The 26,260-nt window shown below is 35.8% G+C and overlaps 1 protein-coding gene across 1 annotated transcript; it reads left to right on the top strand.

The window, feature by feature from the left end:
* The first annotated feature begins 9,829 nt into the window (after positions 1-9,829).
* LOC110449996 (glycine-rich cell wall structural protein 1-like) lies at positions 9,830-25,772 on the top strand. The gene is made up of 3 exons (XM_021497196.1): positions 9,830-10,121; positions 24,756-25,137; positions 25,501-25,772. Exons 1-2 carry the CDS (start codon positions 9,896-9,898, stop codon positions 25,112-25,114), a joined length of 585 nt encoding a protein of 194 aa, XP_021352871.1. The 5' UTR covers positions 9,830-9,895; the 3' UTR covers positions 25,115-25,137; positions 25,501-25,772.
* The last annotated feature ends 488 nt before the right edge of the window (positions 25,773-26,260 follow it).

The raw sequence follows: 26,260 nt of genomic DNA, 5'->3' as shown, positions 1-26,260 counted from the left end.
TTAACTATCCAGCGCGAAGACCATTGGCTGACAACTATACAAATGGCAAGCGTCACCTTTGAAGTCCACCTGAGGTCCGACATGCAGCTCTGGGTGTGTAACGGGCATGTTTACTTAGCATGCTTACAATGCTATTGCTAATGGAAATTTACTACAAAAGTTAATGTCGGTGAATTCTTTGTTGGTGATAAATGTTGACAGGAGAAAGTACATCAGCATGTATTCTATACATTTTGTACTTATTTTCTCTTCTCTTGATTTTATATACACATACAATGTAGCTTCCTGACAAAGTCAGTTTATTCTTTGGTATTAAGATCGCTTCTTACAGAATTTTTCTGTATTATTTTAGCACAGTGTCATGCACCATTGCGGATTTTTAAAGCACCACTCTAAACCTTATTTTTCTGGCACTATCTTTTTCACTAGTCCTCGTCCTATTACAAATTGGTGCCGTTGACTCTCCCCGTTCAAGGTAGAAGACCCTTGGCGGGGAGTCAAAGAACCTGTTTTGGTGTTTGAAAAAAAAGGGAGAATAGTGTAAAAGATGTGGATTAATTAGGTTGCCTTACAAGCGTCAGATGTAGGGAATTTCTCTTTAGCTCAGCGGTAGATCATCGGTCTCGAGAGTCAAGGGGTCGTGGGTTCGAGCCCGAGCGACGGCACTATCTTTATCACTATGCCTCGTCCTGTTACACGAGTTTTGAAATTCGTAAGATCAGGGTATTTTACGTACCTACGCTTCCGTATCATCAGTAGTTTAGGTCAAGTTAAAATTACATAGTCTTGGCCCTTAGTATCAGCGATGAGTCCTAGAAGAATAGACACAGATGACTACACCTTTAAAATATGGTAATAGATACAGTTTGCCAACAACGAATGACACTGCATCATACAGCTGGTACGTCCTTTTGGGACTCATCGGTGATGCTGGGGCTAAAAAAGATGGAAGTCCCAATTGATTAAACTACTTTTGAAACAGAAGGGCGTGTGCATATAACACTTTCAATATATGAATTTCAAACTTTTGTAAATATTGATTAATTTCAAATCAAATAATCTGTAAAGTGTTATTTCATGACCTGTGCCTCAACTCAAAAGATATAACATGTGGTCAGCAAGGTGAACAGCAAACCCCGGGGACTACAAATCACCAGCAGGGTCTACAACCTTGTATATTGAAAGACGAACGTAAACCACACACATGTGGCTGTACCTTTAAACATTGGTAATAGGTACGGGACGAACGACGAAACAGCTGTATGATACAGTGTAGTTACGTTTTGGCATACTGTACCTATAACTGATTTGTATAAGTGAATCATACGTTTTTGTCTTACGTTCAAACTTCAAAGGAATTCGGGGCTGACATGATACTAACGGATATGAGCAGTCAAGGAAATTAAAAGATATACAGAACGTGTTATTTCTGCAGAAATTCTAATACCATAATTGACAGAAATCGTGTTTTAAACAATGGTAGGTAATAGGAGCAGAACGATACCTCAGTTAAACAATGGTAGGTAATAGGACAGGGACGATACCTCAGTTAAACAATGGTAGGTAATAGGACAGGGACGATACCTCAGTTAAACAATGGTAGTTAATAGGACAGGGACGATACCTCAGTTAAACTAATGCTCTAAAGGGCCTGCAGTTGAATACTACTTGTACTATCGTTCCGAACTCTGTTACTATTTAAATATTTTAAAGTTCTATCAATAATGTTACAGAATTTAGAACAATATACTATTGTACATACTACTCGACACTACAGTAGCTGTAGTAGAGTCTTTAATCCACATTGTGCCTTACAATATTGATTAAAATTGATAACATAAATACGAAGTAATGATTCGTATATATAAATTATTAGTACGTCGATGCAGAGATCCTAAACTACTATTGAAACAGAGGGCAGGTGTTTAAAACCTTTTAATTTATGAATTTAACATTTTGACGAGTACTGATTTGTGAACAAAGTGACCATTCTTACTTCACAATACTGTTAAATTTGTCCATTAATATACTTAAGATTAAATCCGTGAGTAATGTTTTCCAAAACAAGCTGTGGGAAAACAGCAGTTTGAGGTGTACTTGAATTGTTCAGGAGGAAGAACAAGTTTAAAGTGTGTCAAATATTGATGAACATACATGTTCATCTTAGGGAACTTCTCGTGCAAGTTGTCACTGAAGTACCTGTCGATGCTAAACGTTTGTACGTAGCAGTAGGATAGAAACATTAGGGATGTCGTCATACAACGCTTTAACAAATAGTCAGCTCTGGTATGGTGCTGATGTAGAAAATAAAGATTTGAGAATGTTGGATTTGAAGTGTGGTAAAGAATTCGTAAGTTTGCATTACCACAAATAAAACTTCATCGTAGTATAAGTAGATTTGCTTTATTGTACATAATACAGACAAGATTCACAGTTAAACAATGACATTGAACCATGAAATATACCATGAAGAAGAAAAGAGTCACTGTGATAAGCCGTGAAATGTGTTGTCAAAAAAAAAATGAAATAAAATTTCAACCGTTGCATGATATATTTGTGCAATGTAATGCTTGTTATGATTTCAAACATTTCAAAATTAGACCTCTCCGTAATAACAATTACGAAAATAACAAAATCCATTTATTGTTAATGACCATGACAAAGCATGGCGACGTTGACAAATGTAATAATGCAAGATATATGTCTGGTCATGCCTTTATTTGTGGACTATACAAAAACAACAACAAACATGGAAAAATAGAAACTTTAATAATAATAAATCATTATACACAACATTTGATATAGCGCCCTATCTAGCTAGAATAAGCCTCTCTCAAACGCTTTACAGTACATAGATATTCAATTTATACAATCAATAACATAAGCATATAAATTAATCAATACAATTTTGATGAAGTCAAACTATACAGAACACAACACAGTAATATGATACAAAATAAAGTAATACAATGCAAACACAGTAATACAATAAAATTATAGTAATTTAATGCATAATAATAATGAATTACAATACTATGTACACCACCAAATAATTACAACACAGTAATTACATACCTTCGTAAACAATGCGGAAGGCAAAAAGTAGGAACCATGGATACACCAAAACAAGGAAATGACGCAACGACCTTCAACTAAAACCCGGAAGCAAACCCTGGCGCACACTCTGTGGAATCCATCATGGTGTCCCCTGTCAAACCCCAGACAGTGTGTCAATTACTCACACTACGAGACACGGCTTACATGTATTACATGACATAGGTAGGAATCAGGTCATGATGTCTGCCGTGGAGTGGCTGAATTATAGGCCAAAGGTGTTCCGCAGGAAAGCACGTTCAAAGTAGTATATTGGCTAGCAGGACCCATCTATCAAGGACATTCCTGATACAAGTCTAGAAAAATCCATCAGATACAAAGAGTCAATGAAACCGTGTTTGAATTCGAAATCAGTAAAACTAGGGCAACATATGAACAAAGAAAGGATGTGCACGGTGACCTTGAAATTCGACCGAGGTTGCGCAATGGAGGATAACTCATTAGATAACAAACTTAAGAGATATGATTTTTAATGACAGCCCGCAAAGACTAAAACAAGAGCTCAAACTTTCAAGTTTTTTATTGAGATCCTTGAACAATCAGGTAAATAAGACCAGATGTTCCGGAATAATAAACGTGTTCTTCTTCATCAATAACATCGACCATATACACCTATGTCAAATACATTAACGTCTTCACAGTTGCCATAGAATGCAAGTAGAAGTCTAGAATTACCTGACGAAGCGGAGGCTTGTAATTGTGTTACATATCAAACAGTTAACAGTCATTTATGTCACACCAATGTTTTAAGGCATGTTTAAGTAATGCAATCGTGAACAAAAACAAGGGAATTCCGAAGTATAATTCTAACTCGATAAAACTAGGATAATCTATGAACAAAAGGGTTTCTCGAAGACAATTCAAAATTTAAAAGGTGAAAAAGACCAAGCGTTCCGGAAGAACAAGAGTCTTTTACTTCATTGACGATACCACGTATTTAATCGATGTCGAACTTAAGTGTCATCAATTTCTCAAAGAGACAGAACTGGAGTAGAGAAGAGGCAAAAAGACAAGTGGCACACAACGCAAACAATTAAACATGTAAGTCATAGTAATTTATTTCTGAACAGGATTGGATATCGACCAATGAGGTAGATTTTAAAAAAGGAACAACAAACGACAAATATCTGGAACTGCATTAATGTGATTCATGAAAAGGTAACCCTAATGAGCTTTATATAAGGATGCATTAAATACATTTGAAATCCATAATTACATATAAATCTCCTTACGTTGATTCCAATCAAAAGGTATACTATCGTGTAAAATACAAAAGTGTTGTAGTCTATATTTTTTTCAGTCTAAATTAAGTCTAAATATCATACTGACGTTTCAAAAGCGTTGTCGAACAACATAGGTTTCAAAGTTAATGTACATTGTTTAAACAAATGCAATAATGACAACAACAAAAAATAAGAGAAATAAAATATTTAAGTTATATTGATCTGGCTTATCAGGATTTCCATACAGCAGTAGATTTAAATTATTCCCAGGAGGAACATTAAAACATTGTAATCATTCAAGAGATTGGGGCTCAGTTAAAAAGTTATAAACATATTTATATATACACCTTTCCATCATTTTACCTATGCTAGACAATAGAGAGATAGGACGGCAATTTCCGAGAACAGATGGATCATCTTTTATGTGCACGGGAGTAACATTAGCCCTCTTCGGGACGGGAACGTACAAGTAGTAAGAGAGTGGATGAATAAAGTTTGAAGTAGATAACTGAGAACTTCTGCTGCTTCTTTGATTAGACGAGGGTTTATGAGGACAGGACCAACAGTTGTTTGCAGTCAAGAGAATGTATTACGTCAAGAACATCTTGTCGAGATATGACAATGTCAGAAAGAGTATGATTATGGTATTTGTGTAGATCAGGAGATTCAACATCAGTGTCGTTAATATTAAAATGTGAGCTGAAGAAAGTGTTAAAGGCATTGGCTTTGTCGAAGTCGTCTTGTATAAAGTTACCGTTATCGGAAATAGGAGGAATATATATTTTTTTACTTGAGTTAATCATAAGACGATAAACAATCTTCCACCATTCTTTGCTACTGGTATTAGTATGGTTAAGCTTTGCATATAATTTGTTAAAATAATCACGTTAAGATTTACGAATGGCATTTATACACATGTTACGAGCTTTCCTGAAATTCGACCAGTCGTAAGCATGCTGTGACTGTTTGGCTTTGCGATGTATATACTTACGTTTACGAATCAATTTTCTAATTGCACTATTCATCCAAGCAGCATCATTCGCTCTTATAACGATATCTTTATTAGGTATGCACTCATTTGCTATTGTAAGTAAACAACGTGTAAATTGCTCTGTACTTTTGTCTGTCATTAATGTCGTAAGTGTTGTCCCAATCAACGTTAGAAAGTCTGCCACGATATTCGTCGTAGTTGCCTAGGTCATATAGCCATAACTTACGTTTACAATTGAATTTTAGGGGTTTTGAAATGTTAAGAGTGCCATACACGGGACAATGGTATCTAATAGGCTGATAGAGGATTTTTTTTTACCGACATGACACATGTTTACTAAAGAAGTATTACTTGCGCAAATTATATCTAAGAGGGAGGTAGACGATTCAGTGAAGAAAGTAGGACTGGCAGCGCTATGGGTAAGATTTAAAGTAGATAGTAAATTAAGTAGGTGTAGACAGTGATTAGTATCACTTAGTAAATTTGCATTGAAGTCTATAGTTAAAATTATATTAGATATTCCGGTGCTGAAAGCAAGATCTATAGAATGGGCAATGTGATCCTAGAACGAAACTGGTGCATCGGGGGCCTCTAGAAAGACCCTATGTGGATCTTCTAGAAACATTTAGCTGCAACCATACACACTCGACTGAGGGTAACTCTAGGTCGGGTCGACGTTTAGAGGAAATTTCATTGCTTACATATACTGACACTCCTCCTCCTTGCCTATTGGGTCTGTAGTAACAATAAGGGGATGCAAAAGCAGGAAAGTCTAAATCAGAAGTTATCTCGTCGGGACTAAGTCACGTTTTGGTAAAGGACATGATAGTTGTATGATGTAGTTCACTGAAAAGAATATCATTTTTGTTTTGTTTCAAACTTTGGACATTCAGGTGCACAAAAAAGAATAGTTGGCGTCATTGAATAAAGTTGTAAAAATTAGAAGAACATGATGAAACCGAGGAAAGATCTGATTCAGACTCACTTGGCACAGGGTTACTCTAAACATCACCAGAGAGAGCAAACATCTAATTATTGACACAGTGATACATACCGTGGTAGAGAAGGATACAACACTCTTTACTTCATTAGGTACATTCATATCAATAACATGTGTTTGCAACTTAATTGGAGTAAGTAGGAAATTTACCAATAGCGGTAATACATATATTATAAATAGCACAAATAAGATACAAATAAGATGTCTACAAGCATAGCTCCAGACATGCATGTATGGTTACAAAATATAGAATAATAACGATTGTAAAAAGGCCTATCCGGATACAATACAAATTAGAGCAGATCGGCATTTAAGTTACAGAGGATAATCTTTGGAGAAACATGAGAAACTTCATCCGGATAAGGTGCATAGTGAACCATTTCGTACTAAGACCAACAGAGTTTTGAGTAGGAGAGTATAATGCAGTGTAGTATTTGAGGAAAAGTATATTTATAATAAGGTGAAAGTTGTGAAGGGAAAGGATCATGCTAAAAATGAAAAGTAAAGTAGTCAAAAGGTTGGAGAGCATGATGAACAAAAGATGGATCAGAAGGATAGAAAATGCACTTGGCATGAGAAAATGGAGTAGTACGATAGGAAAATATATACATACATCCATACATACATGAATCTAGAATAAGGACATATATAGCAGTATAATAAAAAAGAAATGTTTACCTCAATATAATAAGGTTTAAAAATAGATAGATTCACACAAAAGTAAAGACGTGTCAAGAGAGTTAATTAATTTCTACCCCAAACGAGATCTGCGAAACAGGACATCATTTTAACCCATAAGCTAGTCAGTGTTATTGCAATTATAGAGGAGCGTTGACAGAAAATGAAGCCAAGTGACCCGAAATGGATGGATGGGCAATAGCAGTGAATGTTCAGAGCAGTGTCGCGGCAGGACATAAGTAAATTGAAAATAAAAACGAACTGTTTCTCAGATCTCCCTTGGGACATACATACATACATACATACATACACATGCATACATACATACATACATACATACATACATACATACATACATACATACATACATACATACTTACATACATACATACATACATACATAATTTTTACATACATACATACATACATAGTATACATAACGTAAATACATCAACATGGTAACGGACGAATCACTGGTGTTAAGTACTGTAGCTGTAAGTACAATGAATCAGAATAACACGTTTTTGTTTCTAATCGTATTTCATAGCTATTAAAGTCATTTCATAACTCATAGCAACACAATCACTGCATGAAGATAATATATGACTGTAGTATAAATGGAAACTGTAATGTAGCGATGTACACTGTGTACTGTGTGTACTGCAGATCAGAAGGGCCTACTCGCTACATTGATATAACATTTTTCCTGTCATAGTCATTTATACAGCCCAGTACCATGAGCAATAGTGTATCCGACTCTGACATAGACCATATTGCCAAAGATGTTCGCATTAATCAAATGTGCATATCATGGCCGAATGCAGTGAGGTCTCGTTCCGTTTTTATAAGATAGACGCGCTCATTTCGATCTTTAACCAATATTGTTCCGTTGGTAGTCCAAGTCTGTGAGGCAAGGCCATTTTTTCACAGCCTGTCGAGCGAGATAGGCGAGTTGACTGCGGAGCTGTGTAAGATGTAAGGTTTTCATTTTTTCTAAAGTTTTTGGCAGAAACCGAGCGAAGACGTATGATGATTTGTCGTGGCTTGGATTGGTTGGGACGGGGTTTCCCTACATATTTATCCCACATGCGGCAGCAGCCTGGAGCACGGTATCAGTAGTGTTTTCTCGATCATTTCCAGGGAAACCTGACAATCTTACTAATGATCGCCGGCCATATTGCTCAGCGTCGTCAATTTGGTGTCTGAGTTTTTCTTTTTCAGATTCAAGGGAGTTGACACGATCAGTCAAAGGAGCAATTTGATTTTGGACGATAACGTTTATGTCTTCCATTATCAAGCTGCGAACAGCTTTGGCAATACGGTCTATATCAGAGTCGGATATACTATTGCTCATGGTACTGGGCTGTATAAATTGCTGATGGACAACCCCCTGTGACAACAGTGCGTTCATCAGCAGTTGCTGCTGAAGCTGGTTAGGGATGGGCGTTTGGTTAGCAATGACTTGTTGACCACTAGCACAAGGTGTCGTCATAGTTGGAACAAATTACATGTTTGGAATACAAGTGACAAGGGTGATGAACTGATGTCACTATCACAAAGAAAATCGGTCGATTTTGCCCGTTTAATGTCTCGTGTTAATGATGGGGATGGGGTTAAGGTGGTCGGGATATCGGAGCGATACCGTTTACTGTATCGTTCTGGAGTGGAGGTATATGGCCCGTACATGTATACATGTACACCGATTATACGCATGGATGATCACAGGTACACAAAGGCTTTGAAGTTAACATCAAATATATGAGTGTTTATGAGAGTTATATAATAGCATCAGTGCAACGATAGTTTGAACTTATCTTTCAGTATATACTCCAATCTTTATACGTCCTCCGTCATCAATCTATACAGGGTTTTTTCACATTCTTATCAGAGCTGAGTGAAGGCCGTCCATACTCAATCAGTGGAGGCAATTCTCCTTTCGCGTGTAAATTAATTATTATTCGTGCAGTATTGTTTTCGTGCTCTTCCATATTTTTTTAGTTCAGTATTTTCTTTGGACTCATCTTTATGTTTATTCGTGCAGTATTATTTTCGTGTTCACATTGATAATTATTCATGCATTTTGTAGTGCGATCTTGTATACAATTATACGTGCAGTGTTATTATCGCGCATTTTTTTTTATATCTATTCGTGCAGTATATTTGTCGCGTTCACAAGGATACTTCTTCGTGAAATATTATTTTCGCACTACTCTGGATATTTTTCGTGCAGTATTGTTATCGCGCTCAAAGGGAGATTTAATTACTCGCGCAGCGGTATTGTCGCGTTCACGTGTATAATACACTAGTTGCGTCATATCATTATCACATATTCACGTGTAAATAATAATGGAATAAAAGATCATTACCAATTAATACATTGTATTAACACGAACAAATACAATGTTGCAAATAGAGAGTGAGATAGTTATCGGAGAAATGAATGTGCAATCTAATAATTGTACCGGTAACATGATGAATATTATCAACTTAAATATGATCACTAGAATTTAGAATATCTTTGTAGGCACGCTGTTAAAACCTGCTGTAAATTTGGCTTAATTGTTTGGTAAGTCAGCCTACTTATTTATCTTTCTTTAACAAGACACCATTACTTTGTTGATGAGACAATAATAGTAAACCTTAACAGTCCTATTCTCTGCGACCTACATTCCAGAACTGACATTTCCAGTTTGTCATATTAATTATTTTGTCTGGAATAACGTTAAAATCCCGTGCTCTTCCTCCAATGGGAAGCAGGCCAGGCGCACGGCTACCTGTAATAGGACGTGCTGCATATGTAGGTATATAAGTTGTTTGGACATTGTGTATATCGCAGACCCACAAAAAACTATAGAGAACAGGTAGACAGTGTGTTACCATAGAACTAAGATGATGTCCTCTTCTGTTGCCGCTGTGACCTGTCTCTGTTTCGCTTTTCTGTTCGGAGTCTGCCAAGGATTTTTCTTCGGGGATCTGTTCGGAATGGGCGGAGGAATGGGAGGGGGAATGGGTGGAGGAATGGGAGGGGGAATGGGAGGAGGAATGGGAGGGGGAATGGGAGGAGGAATGTTCGGTATGATGGCTATGGGAGGTGACAATTACAACACCATGATGGGTAAGTAATACTTACATATTTGTGCATTTTATTCATTTGATGCAAAAAGTGTTTTATAATTATATTCTTACTAATACGTATTGAAGACGTTGCCTTTTTTACAGTTCCGTGTATCGTGCCATTGCTCATTTTTCTTATAAAAATCCCGCTTAGATATGATATGAATAAAACGACAGACTTCGATATGTTCCACAATGTTTATCGTTTCGTTGGTTAATTAAACTTTAAGATTGGGAATGATCACCGGAAAGAATCGAAAACAAACAGCAAGGAAATCAATATAAATTGAAAATAAACAAGGGCGTCTTCAATTATAGCGTACGAAGAAAATGACGCATGGATTTTTTGGTTTCGTAGGCGTTCAAATGGAAATATTTGCATAATTGAAATTAATCGATTAGAATCCAAATTCAGCGGTATATGCTATCGGAACTATGACTTAAAAAGAGTGAAACCATGATTGATGGACTTTTTGAGTTTTATTAAGTTTTATTAAGATGTATTTTGGGATAACTTTTAATATGAGAATAATGTTGTCTACATTGTAAGCTAAGCTCACTGACTATTTACTTATGTTTTCTCTTTTTATAAATAAATTCCATCTTGTCCTTGTGAAATAAATATTCTATTTTTTCCTTTTGTTATGGCCTGTGGTATATGTTGCTATTTTAGTAAATAAAATTCAGAAAAATAGAAAAAAAATGGTTAACGTTCTTTAAAGTGAGTCTCTTACCATTACAGTGAGGTTTTGTTTACTTTACTCCAGAAAGACAGATTAATATAATGAAAATAAGAAAAGAAAAGCTAACGAACAGAAAACTGAGGTAGTCGTGTTCGTGTTCGTGATAGACATTGACAGAAATATCACCAGTGATAATTGTTAATTGGCCAATTCTTATCTCCCACTCATTTGTGTGTAGTCAAAGGTTTGGTTTGGATATAGAATCAAAAATAAATAAGAAAATGCATTAGTAAATAATTGTCTATTTTATTGTAGTAAGCACGACGTTTATAGTATAAGTATTTGTGGACTTCAGTAGGACAGGCCGATTAATTATTCATGAGGAAAGAATAGCTAACGAACGTAAAATTGAAATGTTTAAATTTGTATAGATCCTGTTATAAAGTACTTCTGTAAGTTATGTATTTGAGATAAATGCATCGCCAATAAATGAGAATGAAAATTAAAAGACTGAACAATTCTTATCACGCTTTCACAGTTTAAACAGACAAGGGATTTACTAGGTAAAGCTGGAGAGTCAGGATTATCCTTTCTTTAGAATGTATAAATCGGCCTACATTTAATGTTGCCGTATCAAGGAATTTACCATTAATCCAGTAAAAGATATGTAGCATTTTCTTAACTGCAACCATTAACCTATGTATAGCCAGTCAGCATTATATTTTATCCTCAATCAAAATAAGTTTTCATTTAAATAGAACCATCAACCTACATGTATGTATAGCCAGTCAGCATTATATTTTATCCTCAAACAAAATAAGTTTTCATTTAAATAGAACCATCAACCTACATGTATGTATAGCCAGTCAGCATTATATTTTATCCTCAAACAAAATAAGTTTTCATTTAAATAGAACCATCAACCTATGTATAGCCAGTCAGCATTATATTTTATCATCAATCAAAATTAGTCAAACAATCATCAAAATAAGTTTTCATTTAAATAGAACCATCAACCTATTTATAGCCAGTCACCATTATATTTTATCATCAATCAAAATTAGACAAACAATCATCAAAATAAGTTTTCATTTAAATAGAACCATCAACCTATTTATAGCCAGTCAGCATTATATTTTATCCTCAATCAAAATAAGTTTTCATTTAAATAGAACCATCAACCTATTAATAGCCAGTCAGCATTATATTTTATCCTCAATAGATAAGCGAAACAATTATCAAAATCAGTTTTCATTTAAATAGAACTATCAACCTATGTATAGCCAGTCATCATTATATTTTATCCTCAATAGATGAGTCAAACAATCATCAAAATAAGTTTTCATTTAAATAGAACCATCAACCTATTTATAGCCAGTCAGCATTATATTTTATCCTCAATCAAAATAAGTTTTCATTTAAATAGAACCATCAACCTATTAATAGCCAGTCAGCATTATATTTTATCCTCAATAGATAAGCGAAACAATTATCAAAATCAGTTTTCATTTAAATAGAACTATCAACCTATGTATAGCCAGTCATCATTATATTTTATCCTCAATAGATGAGTCAAACAATCATCAAAATAAGTTTTCATTTAAATAGAACCATCAACCTATTTATAGCCAGTCAGCATTATATTTTATCCTCAATCAAAATAAGTTTTCATTTAAATAGAACCATCAACCTATTTATAGCCAGTCAGCATTATATTTTATCCTCAATCAAAATAAGTTTTCATTTAAATAGAACCATCAACCTATTTATAGCCAGTCAGCATTATATTTTATCCTCAATCAAAATAAGTTTCATTTAAATAGAACCATCAACCTATTTATAGCCAGTCACCATTATATTTTATCCTCAATCAAAATTAGTTTTCATTTAAATAGAACCATCAACCTATTTATAGCCAGTCAGCATTATATTTTATCCTCAATAGATAAGCGAAACAATTATCAAAATCAGTTTTCATTTAAATAGAACCAGCAACCTATGTATAGCCAGTCATCATTATATTTTATCCTCAATCAAAATAAGTTTTCATTTAAATAGAACCATCAACCTATTTATAGCCAGTCAGCATTATATTTTATCCTCAATCAAAATAAGTTTCATTTAAATAGAACCATCAACCTATTTATAGCCAGTCACCATTATATTTTATCCTCAATTAAAATAAGTTTTCATTTAAATAGAACCATCAACCTATTTATTGCCAGTCAGCATTATATTTTATCCTCGATCAAATTAAGTTTTCATTTAAATAGAACCGTCAACCTATTTATAGCCAGTCAGCATTATATTTTATCCTCAATAGATAAGCGAAACAATCATCAAAATAAGTTTTCATTTACATAGAACCATCAACCTATGTATAGCCAGTCAGCACATATTTTATCCTCAATAGATAAGCGAAACAATCATCAAAATAAGTTTTCATTTAAATAGAACCATCAACCTACATGTATGTATAGCCAGTCAGCATTATATTTTATCCTCAATAAATAAGCCAAACAATCATCAAATTAAGTTTTCATTTAAATAGAACCATCAACCTATTTATAGCCAGTCAGCATTATATTTTATCATCAATAAATAAGCCAAACAATCATCAAAATACGTTTTCATTGATACATTAAACGTTTTGGCTGCTACTTAAATTAGTATTCACGTTAACCGTGCCCGAACACATTACAACTTAAAAGATACGGCTCACAAATTTATACCGTAGTGTTGAATACACTTCCGAAAGAAGCATTCTCACTCTATCTCTCCTCTTACACTTACTGTTACCAGTATGGCCAAGCAAACACTGGGTTACAACCGATGGTACCATTACCCTTTCAGTTTCATCAAATAAAATCATTTTTTACTTCCAAGGTATTTGTAAGCTTACAAAAAAACATTTATTCTGTCTTGTAATGCAAGGGAAATACAGCGATTTGTGCTTCTAAATGTTAAATGGAATTTTTCCATAAACATACCAGGGCTATTTTGCTCCCGGGTTGGAAATATCCTTCCCCAAACCGTCTTTTTGCGTGAAAGTGCCTTCGATACGTTACTATTGTGCTGACTGAATCATCTTAACTGTTAAATACTCAAACGACTTCCTCACTGAAATCATACAAGGTATTCCAAATCAACAATTTATACAATTTTTGCCTCTCATAATATCTCCTGTCAAAGTAAGGAAATTAGGTAGATCTAAGAGCATGGTCATTTATCATAGTATGTAGTAAAACTTCTCATTTGGAAAATTCAAGATATGACGACGACCGTAATGTTTCTTCCATGTAGAACATCCTGGTTGAGCAACTATCACCCGAAAACCAATACACAAAGATTCTCAATACTTAAAACAGGCCCTGGAAAGCAAAACAGCTGTGACACTATGTACGTAGGGGATACTATAATGTTACTACAGAGAAAAGGAAAATTAATTCACGTTAGTGAAACAAAAGTCATCGCATATGTCAAATAACTCGGTTGTAAGGGACCTTTTTCATTCATTTGGTAACTGTTAAGATATGACACTGACGCAGAGGAGTCAATGGTTTTCGTACATTTCTGAGGAGAGAGCATGTCTTTAGGGATTAAGAAGTTAAAGCAGGCTAAAACATACATACGTAAACGGCAGGTCACCGTTGAATACAAGTTTATGATAAAGGATACCAACAAGTTAAACAATGTTATTACCATTATCAATACTGAGAAATATGTCCTTTTCAAAAGAAATATTTAAAAAAAAAACATGTTGTCATTTAGTTTACAGAAATGTAGCTGTTTGACATTTGAATGATAAAAAGAAAAGAAAACTGCAGTGGTAGAACTCGAGACCTTTATATTACAGATTCTACACTTTACCAATGCTGTTATACAGGAATTATACAAGAACAGCACTGAAATTAGTGTCCTATTTATGGGTTGTAAAGCATATGAATAATTTGATAGGTAAAGGAACTCTAAACCAGAAAAACTCCCTTTGCTTCGTTTTCTATATAGAAGGGAGAATACTCCAAGTCAAATATACCCTGCGTGGAACTCTTCTTCGCGATAACTGGTGCAATGGTACCCTTTACCTTAAGGTTATATTTTATACATTTATACATTTATCATAGAAATAAACAAGTTGAAGGTAGCCAGTAGCTTAAAAATATATTTTCGTCTAAATTAATGCTGTACAATCCGTCTACTTCAAGTCCTTCCAAATAAGATAATTAACATTCTCGTGATATGACGTGTTTTGTAGACATAGACAAAGTAAGGTACTTAAAAAAGATAAGGAGTTACTTACTCATGTCTGTCGTGAAAGGGCATCATCATTATAAAGTCATATCACTTGATTTATCAAATACCTGGTATTTTTTACTATACTCATACAAGCAGGCTTCAGCCATGTAATACAAGATCCTGTATTTCAAATGTGTTTCAACATCAACAGATGATGCATTACCCCCAGCCAGGACTACCCTTTGGCTTGTTTTTATTGGTTGTTATTCACAGAGTCAATCGATGAATTGAAACAAGACCTAATTTCCTTACTTTGACAGGAGATATTATAAGAGGAGCCACATGTGGTTACTTAAAAAATACCCATCCGGAGTTTTTGGCAGTTGATTCTAAGAATCTAATCATACCCTGATTCTCCTTGTTGACAAGTAGAATTGCTAAATCTATACAGCGTTCCCGTGTGTTGACAGTGTGAACTATTTAGCCCTTGCGGTGGACGTTCTTTTATGTTTCCCACTTTTTGCTGAGGTAGTGTTATAGTCTGCCTACTTTACTGAATAGTCCTTGTTGATAATATGCATTACTCGATGTCACTTGTATACACCTAAATCTGTCGATGACCTTGTGTTATGTCATACTCTCCCAATGACGCGGTTTACAATGTTAAATTTTCCCTATAATCTTTCTATTCAACGCATATGTTATTTTAAATCTCAGCTAGTTGACAACAACGAGGGTATAAATGAAACACGTCATATATCTGCTAAAGGAACACTATAATGGAAGAATATCATTGTTAATATCATGGGTCTGCTTTCATAAATCGTTCGATCGCGTTCATTTCCTTACTAATATCAGACAATACCTTTTACTTTTCCCTGGTACTTATCCTAAACTTGTAGCCGCTCTCAATGTTCGCTTTATTACCGTCAGGCGAATGGGAAGCTTGATGTTCAGCAGGATAACGGATTTAAACACGAGGTTTACATGCCTAAATGCTGTTACTGGTCGTACTATCAGTCCCTACGTGGTGCCTGACCACGGTCAATGATAACTGAACTTTTAAAATGTAAATTTGGTCCAAGATTTGTCTGACAGGGTTATCATTCATGTCTTGTCGTATTTCACAAGAAGGTCTACCGCCTTAAACAGACGCATTCAACTTCATCAATAACGCGATATAAACAAGCCTTGAAAGATTATCTCGTTAGTTTGTGGAGATATGCATGTAAATAATTATGATTGTTGATATACGAAAACAGATCAAAGTTTTGATTTCATCCAACTTAAAGAAAAACAGAAAATAAAGTATTGAATTATTTGTATAACTACTGTTATGGAAACTCAACTGTCAACTACTCAGTCACAAAAATAGTTGACAGTTGAGTTTCCATAACAGGTAGTTCTCACTATCATTTTATTGGGAGAATATGTATTGGTGTCCTCATTAAATATTCGTATTTCTCAAGATTAATGGAATATAACACAGCTGTGTGATCCAGACAAAGAAAACTCAAACAAATGACAAAATTGTTGAAGTCTAGTGGTCGATAAGCTTCCGCGACCGTGTTTACCTTAACAGTTTTATCACGTGGGTTGAGATATCTCAGTCTAAAACACATGGGGTGCCTGATTGATTTCTCCCGTACTCTCCTATCACCAAATGTATTGAAATGGTGAACCCCACACAACGCGCCATTGTAAAGGACACATGCAATATGTGACGAACCCTGGTTAGACTGTTTAAGGTTGAGGACCCGATGGTGACATTTTTAGAATAATAGCGCGTGCTACCTGTCGTTCTCTAGGTGTTTAAGGTGACTGCACCCTTTCGCAATTAGCAAGCAGAATTCAATGAAATTTTCACATAATGGTTATGTCAATATGCAGAGATGATTTTATGAAAATCTAAGCATTCCGATAAACTGGGGATTTTTTTGTAAAAAGTACCGAAAATACGACAAGAAAAACATGTGTATTGCGAAGTGTGGGAAGTCCTTAAGAAGACGTTCTCTTTTAAAACCAAAAATGTATCTGTGAAATGAGGCAGAAATACGGTCAATGATCTGTGACACTTGTATTTATGTTTTATGTACTATCAGATTTGAGTATAATATCACATCACAATAATTGGACTTGCCATATCATTATTTTAATGTGTTTATGATGAATGTATTGAAAAATATGTTTATTTTTTGAAATAAAAAATTCAATGGAAAGCAAAATAATGGTACCATATACTGGAAGATACAAAAATAAATAACGTTACTATTACGCAAGATTAGTATGTTGTTTTCTACTAAAGCTGTCACTGTCCTCTATATAACAATATATTTTCAGTGTTAGTTATTTTATGACGCACGAATAGTGACTATCTTGATGGGTCTCGTTTGACGAAACATGTCAAGAATTACTTTAATGACAAGAATAAATGACAAAAACATATGTTTGAAGATCTGTATGTTAAGGCGAGATTTTCAATGCCTAGTTATGTTAGTTTTCTAAAACAAGCAACTATTTCGTTATGTCGAAGTGATATCTTTTTTAAAAATAAATTACGTACGCGATCCTACGGAATAACTGTAATTAGACCATTATTAATGGAAATTATTCCTGCTTTTTTTTTTTTTTTAAAGATTGTTGTAATTGAAAAAAATCCGTCATCCACTCGTTAAGCTGACAAATCTAACAAAGACTTCACACATTGTTGTATACATATTGTTGTATATGCAGTGCAGTTCTTGAAAGGCGTTTCTAATTGCACGAATACGACAGCTAATAAACTAATCCAGTACTGCGCACTGTAGGCTACTGATGATATAACCTGTCCCACTAGTATTGGTGATTAATTGTACATCTCTTCCACACCGTCCACACTGACTTGTTTATGATGGATCATCGTTTGACCGGTGTCATTCGACTGGTTTCGTGGTCAGTTGAGCTGAAACCCTATTTTCCAAACCGCCTCGACACACAGTTGTCAGATGAATAACACTGTCGACTCAAGTTTGATGTTCTTATCATGCACGAAATGCCTGAATTCTTACCTGGTGTATTAATCTGGAGGTCACTCGGAGGTAATGACAGAGGTCGAGTGTTGTGATGCAGAAATACTCTCCAACTAAACACTTCAGACAGTGGCCGTATTTTCTCTTTTACGCGGAAGTGCAAATATTGTTTGAAATCTAGTTGTTGTACAAATGTGTTTTTGAACTATTTAGTAGTTGTGCCAGACTGTAGTTCTACTATAGTTCCTATGTTTGCCTTTCTGCATCGACTAACTAGCTGTCATTTAACATGTGCTCTCGAATCTAGTGATTGTTTATCGAACCCCGGTCTGGCCGTGCATTTTTCCTCTCCTATTACATTTGGCGCCCAGCAAAATATACCCACATAAGGTGGTATAGGGTATCGTGTGTCTTCGAGGTCGAAGACATTGTTAAAGGAGGGAGGAATGTAGCGGAACTGGACTGGGTCGATCGTCGGCGACCAGATAGCTCAATTCGTAGAGCATCCGTCTAGAGTTCGTAGGGTCCCGGATTCGAACAGGAGTACCAGATTGTCTGTTTTATTTATTATCGTCAACTAATTTACTGTTATGTATAAGTCTAAGTAAAGCAAACTATATTTACATTATATGCAATAGTGTATCTATATATTAAATATTATATTACTATTCTCTACATAAATCTGCAATATGGTTTAAATGAGGATTTATTTATTCTTTCATTTATCCAACAGAATGAGATATTAAACCTATTAGGGTGGTCGGGTGATGCAGTGGATAGCACACTCGCCTTGCACCAAGGCGACCGGGGTTCGTTTCCCCGGTCGGACGTGAAAAAGTATAGGGTCACCTGCCCGACCATGTGGGTTTTCTCCGGGTACACCAGCTTCCTCCCACATTAAGACCCTACGCGCGCTTCCATCTGGGCCAACAAGAGTGATTAATATAAGTTGAAATATTTTGTTTCATAATGGTTGTAAAATAAATAATGGCTATATTATATAAGACATTGAACACAAACAGACTTTTTAATTACTCATTGTCTTTAACACATGTTTGAACAGTTTCACTTTGGATATTAATTACAATTTTGGTCAATGGAGACCCCAGTCATTTCATTGAAGTGTATGTAACGTGCTACTGCCTAGTCTCTTCTGTTCATTTCATAAACTAGAGAAATCAACCAATCCTTAAATAATGAACGTATTTGAAACTGAGTTACTTTAATGAATTTAAACAGTTTCGAAACTTAAAAGTCTTCCTTTTTTCAATTTGTTAGGAACTTGAACAGTGTAAAAACAAGACGAAAAGAGTTGACCATTCCTTCCGGCACAGGTGACCGCGCTTCTGTTTTCTAATAAATCATATGCTTTGTCAACTCTACACGACCTAATGCACTGCTGCGCTTCTAGGGAAAAGGTGTGGACCTCAAGAGGTAGTCAAGGGGCACTTGACCACACCGTTAACAAGCTGTTATCTAACTCACTTTGAAATTAAGTTATATATCACTTAAATAAAATAAATAAATATATAAAAATAAAAACATTCGTTATTTTTTGAAGATAAATAAAACATGTAAAAAAATAATAACTTAAAACACGTTATTTTTAACTTACGTGTTTACGCTAATTGTTTTTATATTTACTTTGTTGTCTTGGCCCCAAAGAACAGTCCATCAATTTAAGCGTATGCTATTGTGTCAGATTAACTAAATGATTTATAAAGATGACCACACATCGCGTGGACTATTTAAGGAGAGGCATCAGCTCGGTGGTCAGTAGACGGCGTACTTCCACTGTAACATCCAGCCTCACTGAAGCCCTGATCATGATGAATGCGTTCCGACTTATTTCTCTCTGCAGTTTGGCAGTTTTAGTATCACCATGTCTGGGATTTTTCGATATGTATGATTTTTACGATGCATTCCAAGGTAGGCGATATAAGTGTTGGTGTCGTAATACTTACATGATTTTATAATGATTTACATAGTTTTATCTGGGATTTAACATCGATTTAGCAATCGTGTTGAAATGCCAGAATGTCAACAAAATGACAAAAGAAATGTTTATCTTATCTGCAATTGTGTACTGACGAAACTTCAGAACCATAAAAATATCAATAGTATAAACTGTTGGCTCTGTATAACAGCCTTTGACGTCATTAGGCCTCTACCTTTACTGGTAATGTCTGTACTGATTTGCCTTAACTCCTGAAGTGTTTGAAAATCACTTGAACATGGTATAATTTCTTAAACATATATACAACAACATGGTCGATGTGAGTTTCCTGCAGCTTTTATCGTTCTGTATGAATGTTTCAATCGCGCCTTAGGTTGAAATGTCAATTTGAAGTTATCTTTTGTGAAATAGTTGTTTATCTGTGTATAATTTGTCCAATGCATATGTGGTTCGATTCCCCGTTCGGGCTTGTAAAGATATATGGTCACGTGCCCGCCCATGTGGAATTTATCCGGGTACTCCGGTGTCCTCCCAAAGTAAAACCCCCGCGCGCTAACATCCGGGCCACTACGAGTGATCAGTATAAGACGTAAGACATGTTTTATTATGGTAGCAAAATAAATAAAGTTCATATTTAATTTAAAAATCAAATAAAAACTCACCTCGAAATAATACGAAAGTCGAACACAACAGAAACTGTTATTTATCATGTTTATCTAACTTAATATTGAAATTGTGAAAGAACACGAGCTTTATAAGTTATCACAAGGAGGAAACAGGGCGCGTCATTGGTGCGTCATACAGTCATGTCATTTTTGCATGTTATATAATAAGGGATGCTATCTTATATTGAAATATTATATGGTGTTGCTATTACATTAGTTATAACCAAATTAGAACTGGTACAACGCTCCCTTTGTAGAAGCAAAATCTGTTCCTATCAAAATATTGGCACATTTCTTATAGAAGCTATCGAATCAAACTGTAACATAGTCATCCTGTGGTAAAGCGGCTTCTGTGTGAAATAAACGACACTTCCCAAAATAAAAAATGCAACTTCACTTTATTTAACAATAATTTAATCTTGCTTGTAACAAGCATTTTCATTGGCTTAATTTTTTATGTTATCAGCCCATAACATAAAAAATGACGTCGCCGTTTGTAACGACGCTTTTGATTGGCTGATACAGCAGCGCAATAATTTCTAAGAGAAAAGAGTCTATCAATAAAAGTGGATTTCCACAGGAAAAGTGTATAGTAGATTAAATTATAAGGATTAACATGAATATATTTTTCATGTTATGGAACTATAACACAAAAAAACGGAGTGTACTCTCATCATAAACCGTTTCGCGGTTTATTTAGAGTACACTCCGTTTTTTTGTGTTATATCTCCATAACATGAAAAATATATTCAAGTTAATCCTTAATTACTTAAATTGATAACCTGTTATATTTCATAATTGTTTCACTTTCTCATAGCAAGAAAAACAAAATGTTGATATAATGACCCACCGATTCATTTTTCGAAGGTTCCTTCCATCCGGTCTCCTTTTTTTCAAGTCAGAGTTGGACAGTCGGTCTTAAAAGGATGCGATACGTGTTATTCGTTCTTTGTGTATAATGTAAAACTTTGTAATTACTTCATTTTCTTTTTTCTAAACAATCTTTTTATATGTCTCCCTTCATCGATATATCGTTTATTACACCAAACTTTGGTGAACAGCGACGTTTGTTTGTGGTAGTATAACGAGAGTTTGTGTACTGTGTTCAAGAAAAACAAGAAAGTGATAAAATTTTATTTTGTTTCGTGATATAAACAGTATATTTTTGAACACGGTAACATCAATGAACCCGGTAACATCAGTGAACCGGTAACATCAGTGAACCGGTAACATCGGGGAACCCGGTAACATCAGTGAACCCGGTAACATCAGTGAACTGGTAACATCAGTGAACCGGTAACATCAGTGAGCCCGGTAACATCAGTGAACCCGGTAACATCATTGACCCTGGTAACATCAGTGAACCGGTAACATCAGTGAACCCGGTAACATCATAGAACCCGGTAACATCATTGAACCCGGTAACATCAGTGAACCGGTAACATCAGTGAACCCGGTAACATCATTGAACCTGGTAACATCAGTGAACCGGTAACATCAGTGAACCGGTAACATCGGTGAACCCGGTAACATCAGTGAACCCGGTAACATCATTGCACCCGGTAACATCAGTGAACCCGGTAACATCTTTGCACCCGGTAACATCAGTGAACCCGGTAACATAATTGAACCCGGTAACATCATTTAACCCGGTAACATCAGGGAACCGGTAACATCAGTGAACCCGGTAACATCATAGAACCCGGTAACATCATTGAACCCGGTAACATCAGCGAACCGGGAACATCAGTGAACCGGGAACATAAGTGAACCCGATAACATCAGTGAACCGGTAACATCCGTAAACCCGGTAACATCAGTGAACCGGTAACACCAGTGAACCCGGTAACATCAGGGACCCGGTAACATCATTGCACCCGGTAACATCAGTGAACCCGGTAACACCAGTGAACCGGTAACATCATTGCACCCGGTAACATCAGTGAACCCGGTAACATCATTGAACATGGTAACATCAGTGAACCGGTAACATCAGCGAACCCGGTAACATCAGTGAACCGGTAACATTAGTGAACCGATACCATTAGTGAGCCGGTAACATTAGTGAACCCGGTAACATCATTGAACCTGGTAACATCAGTCAACCGGTAACATCAGTGAACCCGGTAACATAATTGAACCCGGTAACATCAGTGAACCGGTAACACCAGTGAACCCGGTAACATCAGGGACCCGGTAACATCATTGCACCCGGTAACATCAGTGAACCCGGTAACATCAGGGAACTCGTTAACATCAGTGAACCGGTAACATCATTGAACCCGGTAACATTAGTGAACCGATACCAATAGTGAACCCGGTAACATCAGTGAACCCGGTAACACCAGTGAACCGGTAACATCATTGCACCCGGTAACATCAGTGAACCCGGTAACATCAGTGAACCGGTAACATAAGTGAACCCGATAACATCAGTGAACCGGTAACATCCGTGAACCCGGTAACATCAGTGAACCGGTAACATCCGTGAACCCGGTAACATCATTGAACCCGGTAACATCAGCGAACCGGTAACATCAGTGAACCGGTAACATAAGTGAACCCGATAACATCAGTGAACCGGTAACATCATTGAACCCGGTAACATCAGTGAACTCGGTAACATCAGTGAACCGGTAACATCAGTGAACCCGGTAACATTAGTGAACCGATACCATTAGTGAACCGGTAACATCAGTGAACCCGGTAACATCATTGAACCTGGTAACATCAGTGAACCGGTAACATCAGTGAACCGATAACATTAGTGAACCGGTAACATCAGTGAACCCGGTAACATCAGTGAACCCGGTAACATCAGTGAACCGGTAACATCAGTGAAAACAACCTGTATATGCTATAGATAATAACACGATTTGTCTTTAGAGGTAGCGCTAAGCAATGTCTTCTAAGGTAACCAAAGTAATAGTGTTCCACAGCGGGTGACTATTATTCAGCACTTATGTCTGTGACATTGATATATTTCTTCTGACAAGATACATATATATAAAATCAATCAACAGACTAAAAGGTCGCTCGTGATAGACATTGATATGTTGTCGCGTGAAAAAGGAATGCTAGTGGTTCCCATCCCAATTTGTCATGTTGTACAAATTTTGTCATTAAATCGAGCTAAAATAGAACCCTACTTTAAACAAATGCTGAAGCTTCCAGCTATGATATTTAAAGAAATACTACAAAACAGGTAGCAGTTATAGACATTTGTACGTTTAGCATAGCCACAAATATTAAATCATACGACTCAAATACTGAAGAAACCATCGAAGGTAATGTAAAACCGTCTATTGTTAATGTAGATGTGATTTACTCTATTGTCGTGCAAATTTGATAAACTTAGTAATTGACATTTAAATCCGAGAAACCAATAAAGGCCGTGCTATTTCGGATAAATCATTAAAGATCAAGAAAATTGTAAACTATAATGGGCCTTGCAAATTTGATAATGCAAATTTCCTAAACCATTTAATGTCGTATAAAGATTGGAATGGTCTCCAAACTGACGTTAATTTCATGTTATATCATGACGGCATAAACACAAGCTATGAATATGTAAAATAAAACTTATCGCTGGTAGCCACAGGAAGTCCTAATTGGCACCGTCCTTTTCAGACCACGTAACTAGGAATACGCTAACATATTTTGAGCAATGCTGGGATCTGCAACAAGTTTACAGATGCGCCATGTGAAATAATTCCTTCAATCGGATTTGAGAATTGGCAATGGGCGTATCAAAAAGAGAATTATATAGCTAATAAACGAATGCCTCTACAACATATAATAGTAGAGAAAACGCGTATTCTATTGTCTTTTAATTGCTTGATTGACTGAGAGCGACACCTGTAATGACCACTTTGTGACGGATGTCCTGTACTTTAGAATGTTTGTGTAATATTTGTTTTGGAGTAAACTGGTGAAGAGACGATCGGGAAATCAAATCCTGGCGAAATATGTTCTAAGGCGAACGAAGTGTTCGCGAAAATGTTTTAAACGTGAAAACCCTTCAAAAAAGTCTGTAGTTTACCAATTAACAAATAGGTTGTATATTTTACTTTTATATAATTACAGAGCAAAGATATGGATGCCAAACCGAAGGAGGACATTGTTTAAATATGTACCCTCCCCCAGCACCTGCAGGGGGCGCTGCTGCAGCTGAGCAAGGGGAAGTGGAAATGGAAGGTGGAGCACCAACTGCTCAACCTCAGGCAGCTCATGGCCGTGGTCATGGCCATGGGGCACCTAGAAAGCATGGAGCCGCTGCAGGCCGTGCTGGAGCTCCTCGGACCCCTCCCCCCGCCACTCCGGCACCGCCCCGAAGGATGGTAGCCAATCCTATGCAGTTTATCCGTCAGAACTGTATGAATTTCGAATTTGATTACATGAGCTGTGGCAGACAAGGCGGAGTATGCTGTTACCAGGCACCTTAATCATCTCATTTCATTCACCACAGGTGCGTTTTGAAATGTTGACCTTCCTTTTACCGCGGATAAAATTCTATAAAACTTCTATTTTCTGAAGTGAATTGCTCAGTTGATGTATTTTGTTTGGAAAACTGACTATATACTTGATCAATTCTAACTACAATTAATCTCTATATTTTTGTTTATCTCTACATCGATTGATACATAGTTATGAAGTATAACACAACAATATACCAGTTGAAGTGACATAAGAATTATAGTTTATATTTGTAGTTTCGATTTAAGTTCATGATTACGATACACTTTATGTTCCACAACTTCTCTGCTAAAGCTTCACCTTTAATAACTTAACCAATACTGATATATTTAAGTTCTGTGTTTCGTATTTTCAGTTTCATTCTAGCAGTTGACTGAATACTCATTCGGGACACTTCGGGACACCTCGGGACACCTCTACTGCGATCCTGCCAACATTGGTTTTATGTTGTAATATAAACCGGATGACACAAACTGTGCAAACACGTGACTGACTCCATGGTATCCATGGTATCGCCAAACATAATGGTGCAAACGATGTATGGGTGGCCTATTGTATTCTAAATATTATTGAGTGTGGAATAATTATCATGTTTATATTTAATGTAAAAGTTAAATATTCATTAAACTACGTTTTGTTTTTTCTTTTAGCTATGTAACATACGATTTGTTTGATTATACGCTAATTTAACACATACAAAAACATACAAATTTACTAGGACAAACATATACACACACATAACATACAAAAACATACACATTTACCAGGACAAACATATACACACATATAACATACAAAAACATACACATTTATCAGGACAAACATATACACATACATAAACATACAAAAACATACACATTTACCAGGACAAAAATATGAACACATATAAACATACAAAACATGCACATTTACCAGGACAAAGATATACACACACATAAACATACAAAAACAAACACATTTACCAGGACAAACATATATACACACATACACATACAAAAACATACACATTTACCAGGACAAACATATACACACACACAAACACGCATAAACCATTAATTCATCATATTTCCTACTTTTGCAATGGGCTCAATTCGAACCATTGAACCAAATATGCA

This window comes from Mizuhopecten yessoensis, unplaced genomic scaffold, assembly GCF_002113885.1.
Source record: "Mizuhopecten yessoensis strain PY_sf001 unplaced genomic scaffold, ASM211388v2 scaffold523, whole genome shotgun sequence".
In the NCBI taxonomy this organism is placed as follows: Eukaryota; Metazoa; Mollusca; class Bivalvia; order Pectinida; family Pectinidae; genus Mizuhopecten; species Mizuhopecten yessoensis.
Note: the sequence above shows the minus strand (reverse complement) of the source record. Positions and strands in the feature narration are given on the sequence as shown.

Coding starts and splice junctions, on each gene's coding strand:
- LOC110449996 (XM_021497196.1), top strand. CDS start 9,896: ATGATGTCCTCTTCTGTTGCCGCTGTGACCTGTCTCTGTTTCGCTTTT. Junction 10,122..24,755: donor CAATTACAACACCATGATGG/GTAAGTAATACT, acceptor ATATAATTACAG/AGCAAAGATATGGATGCCAA.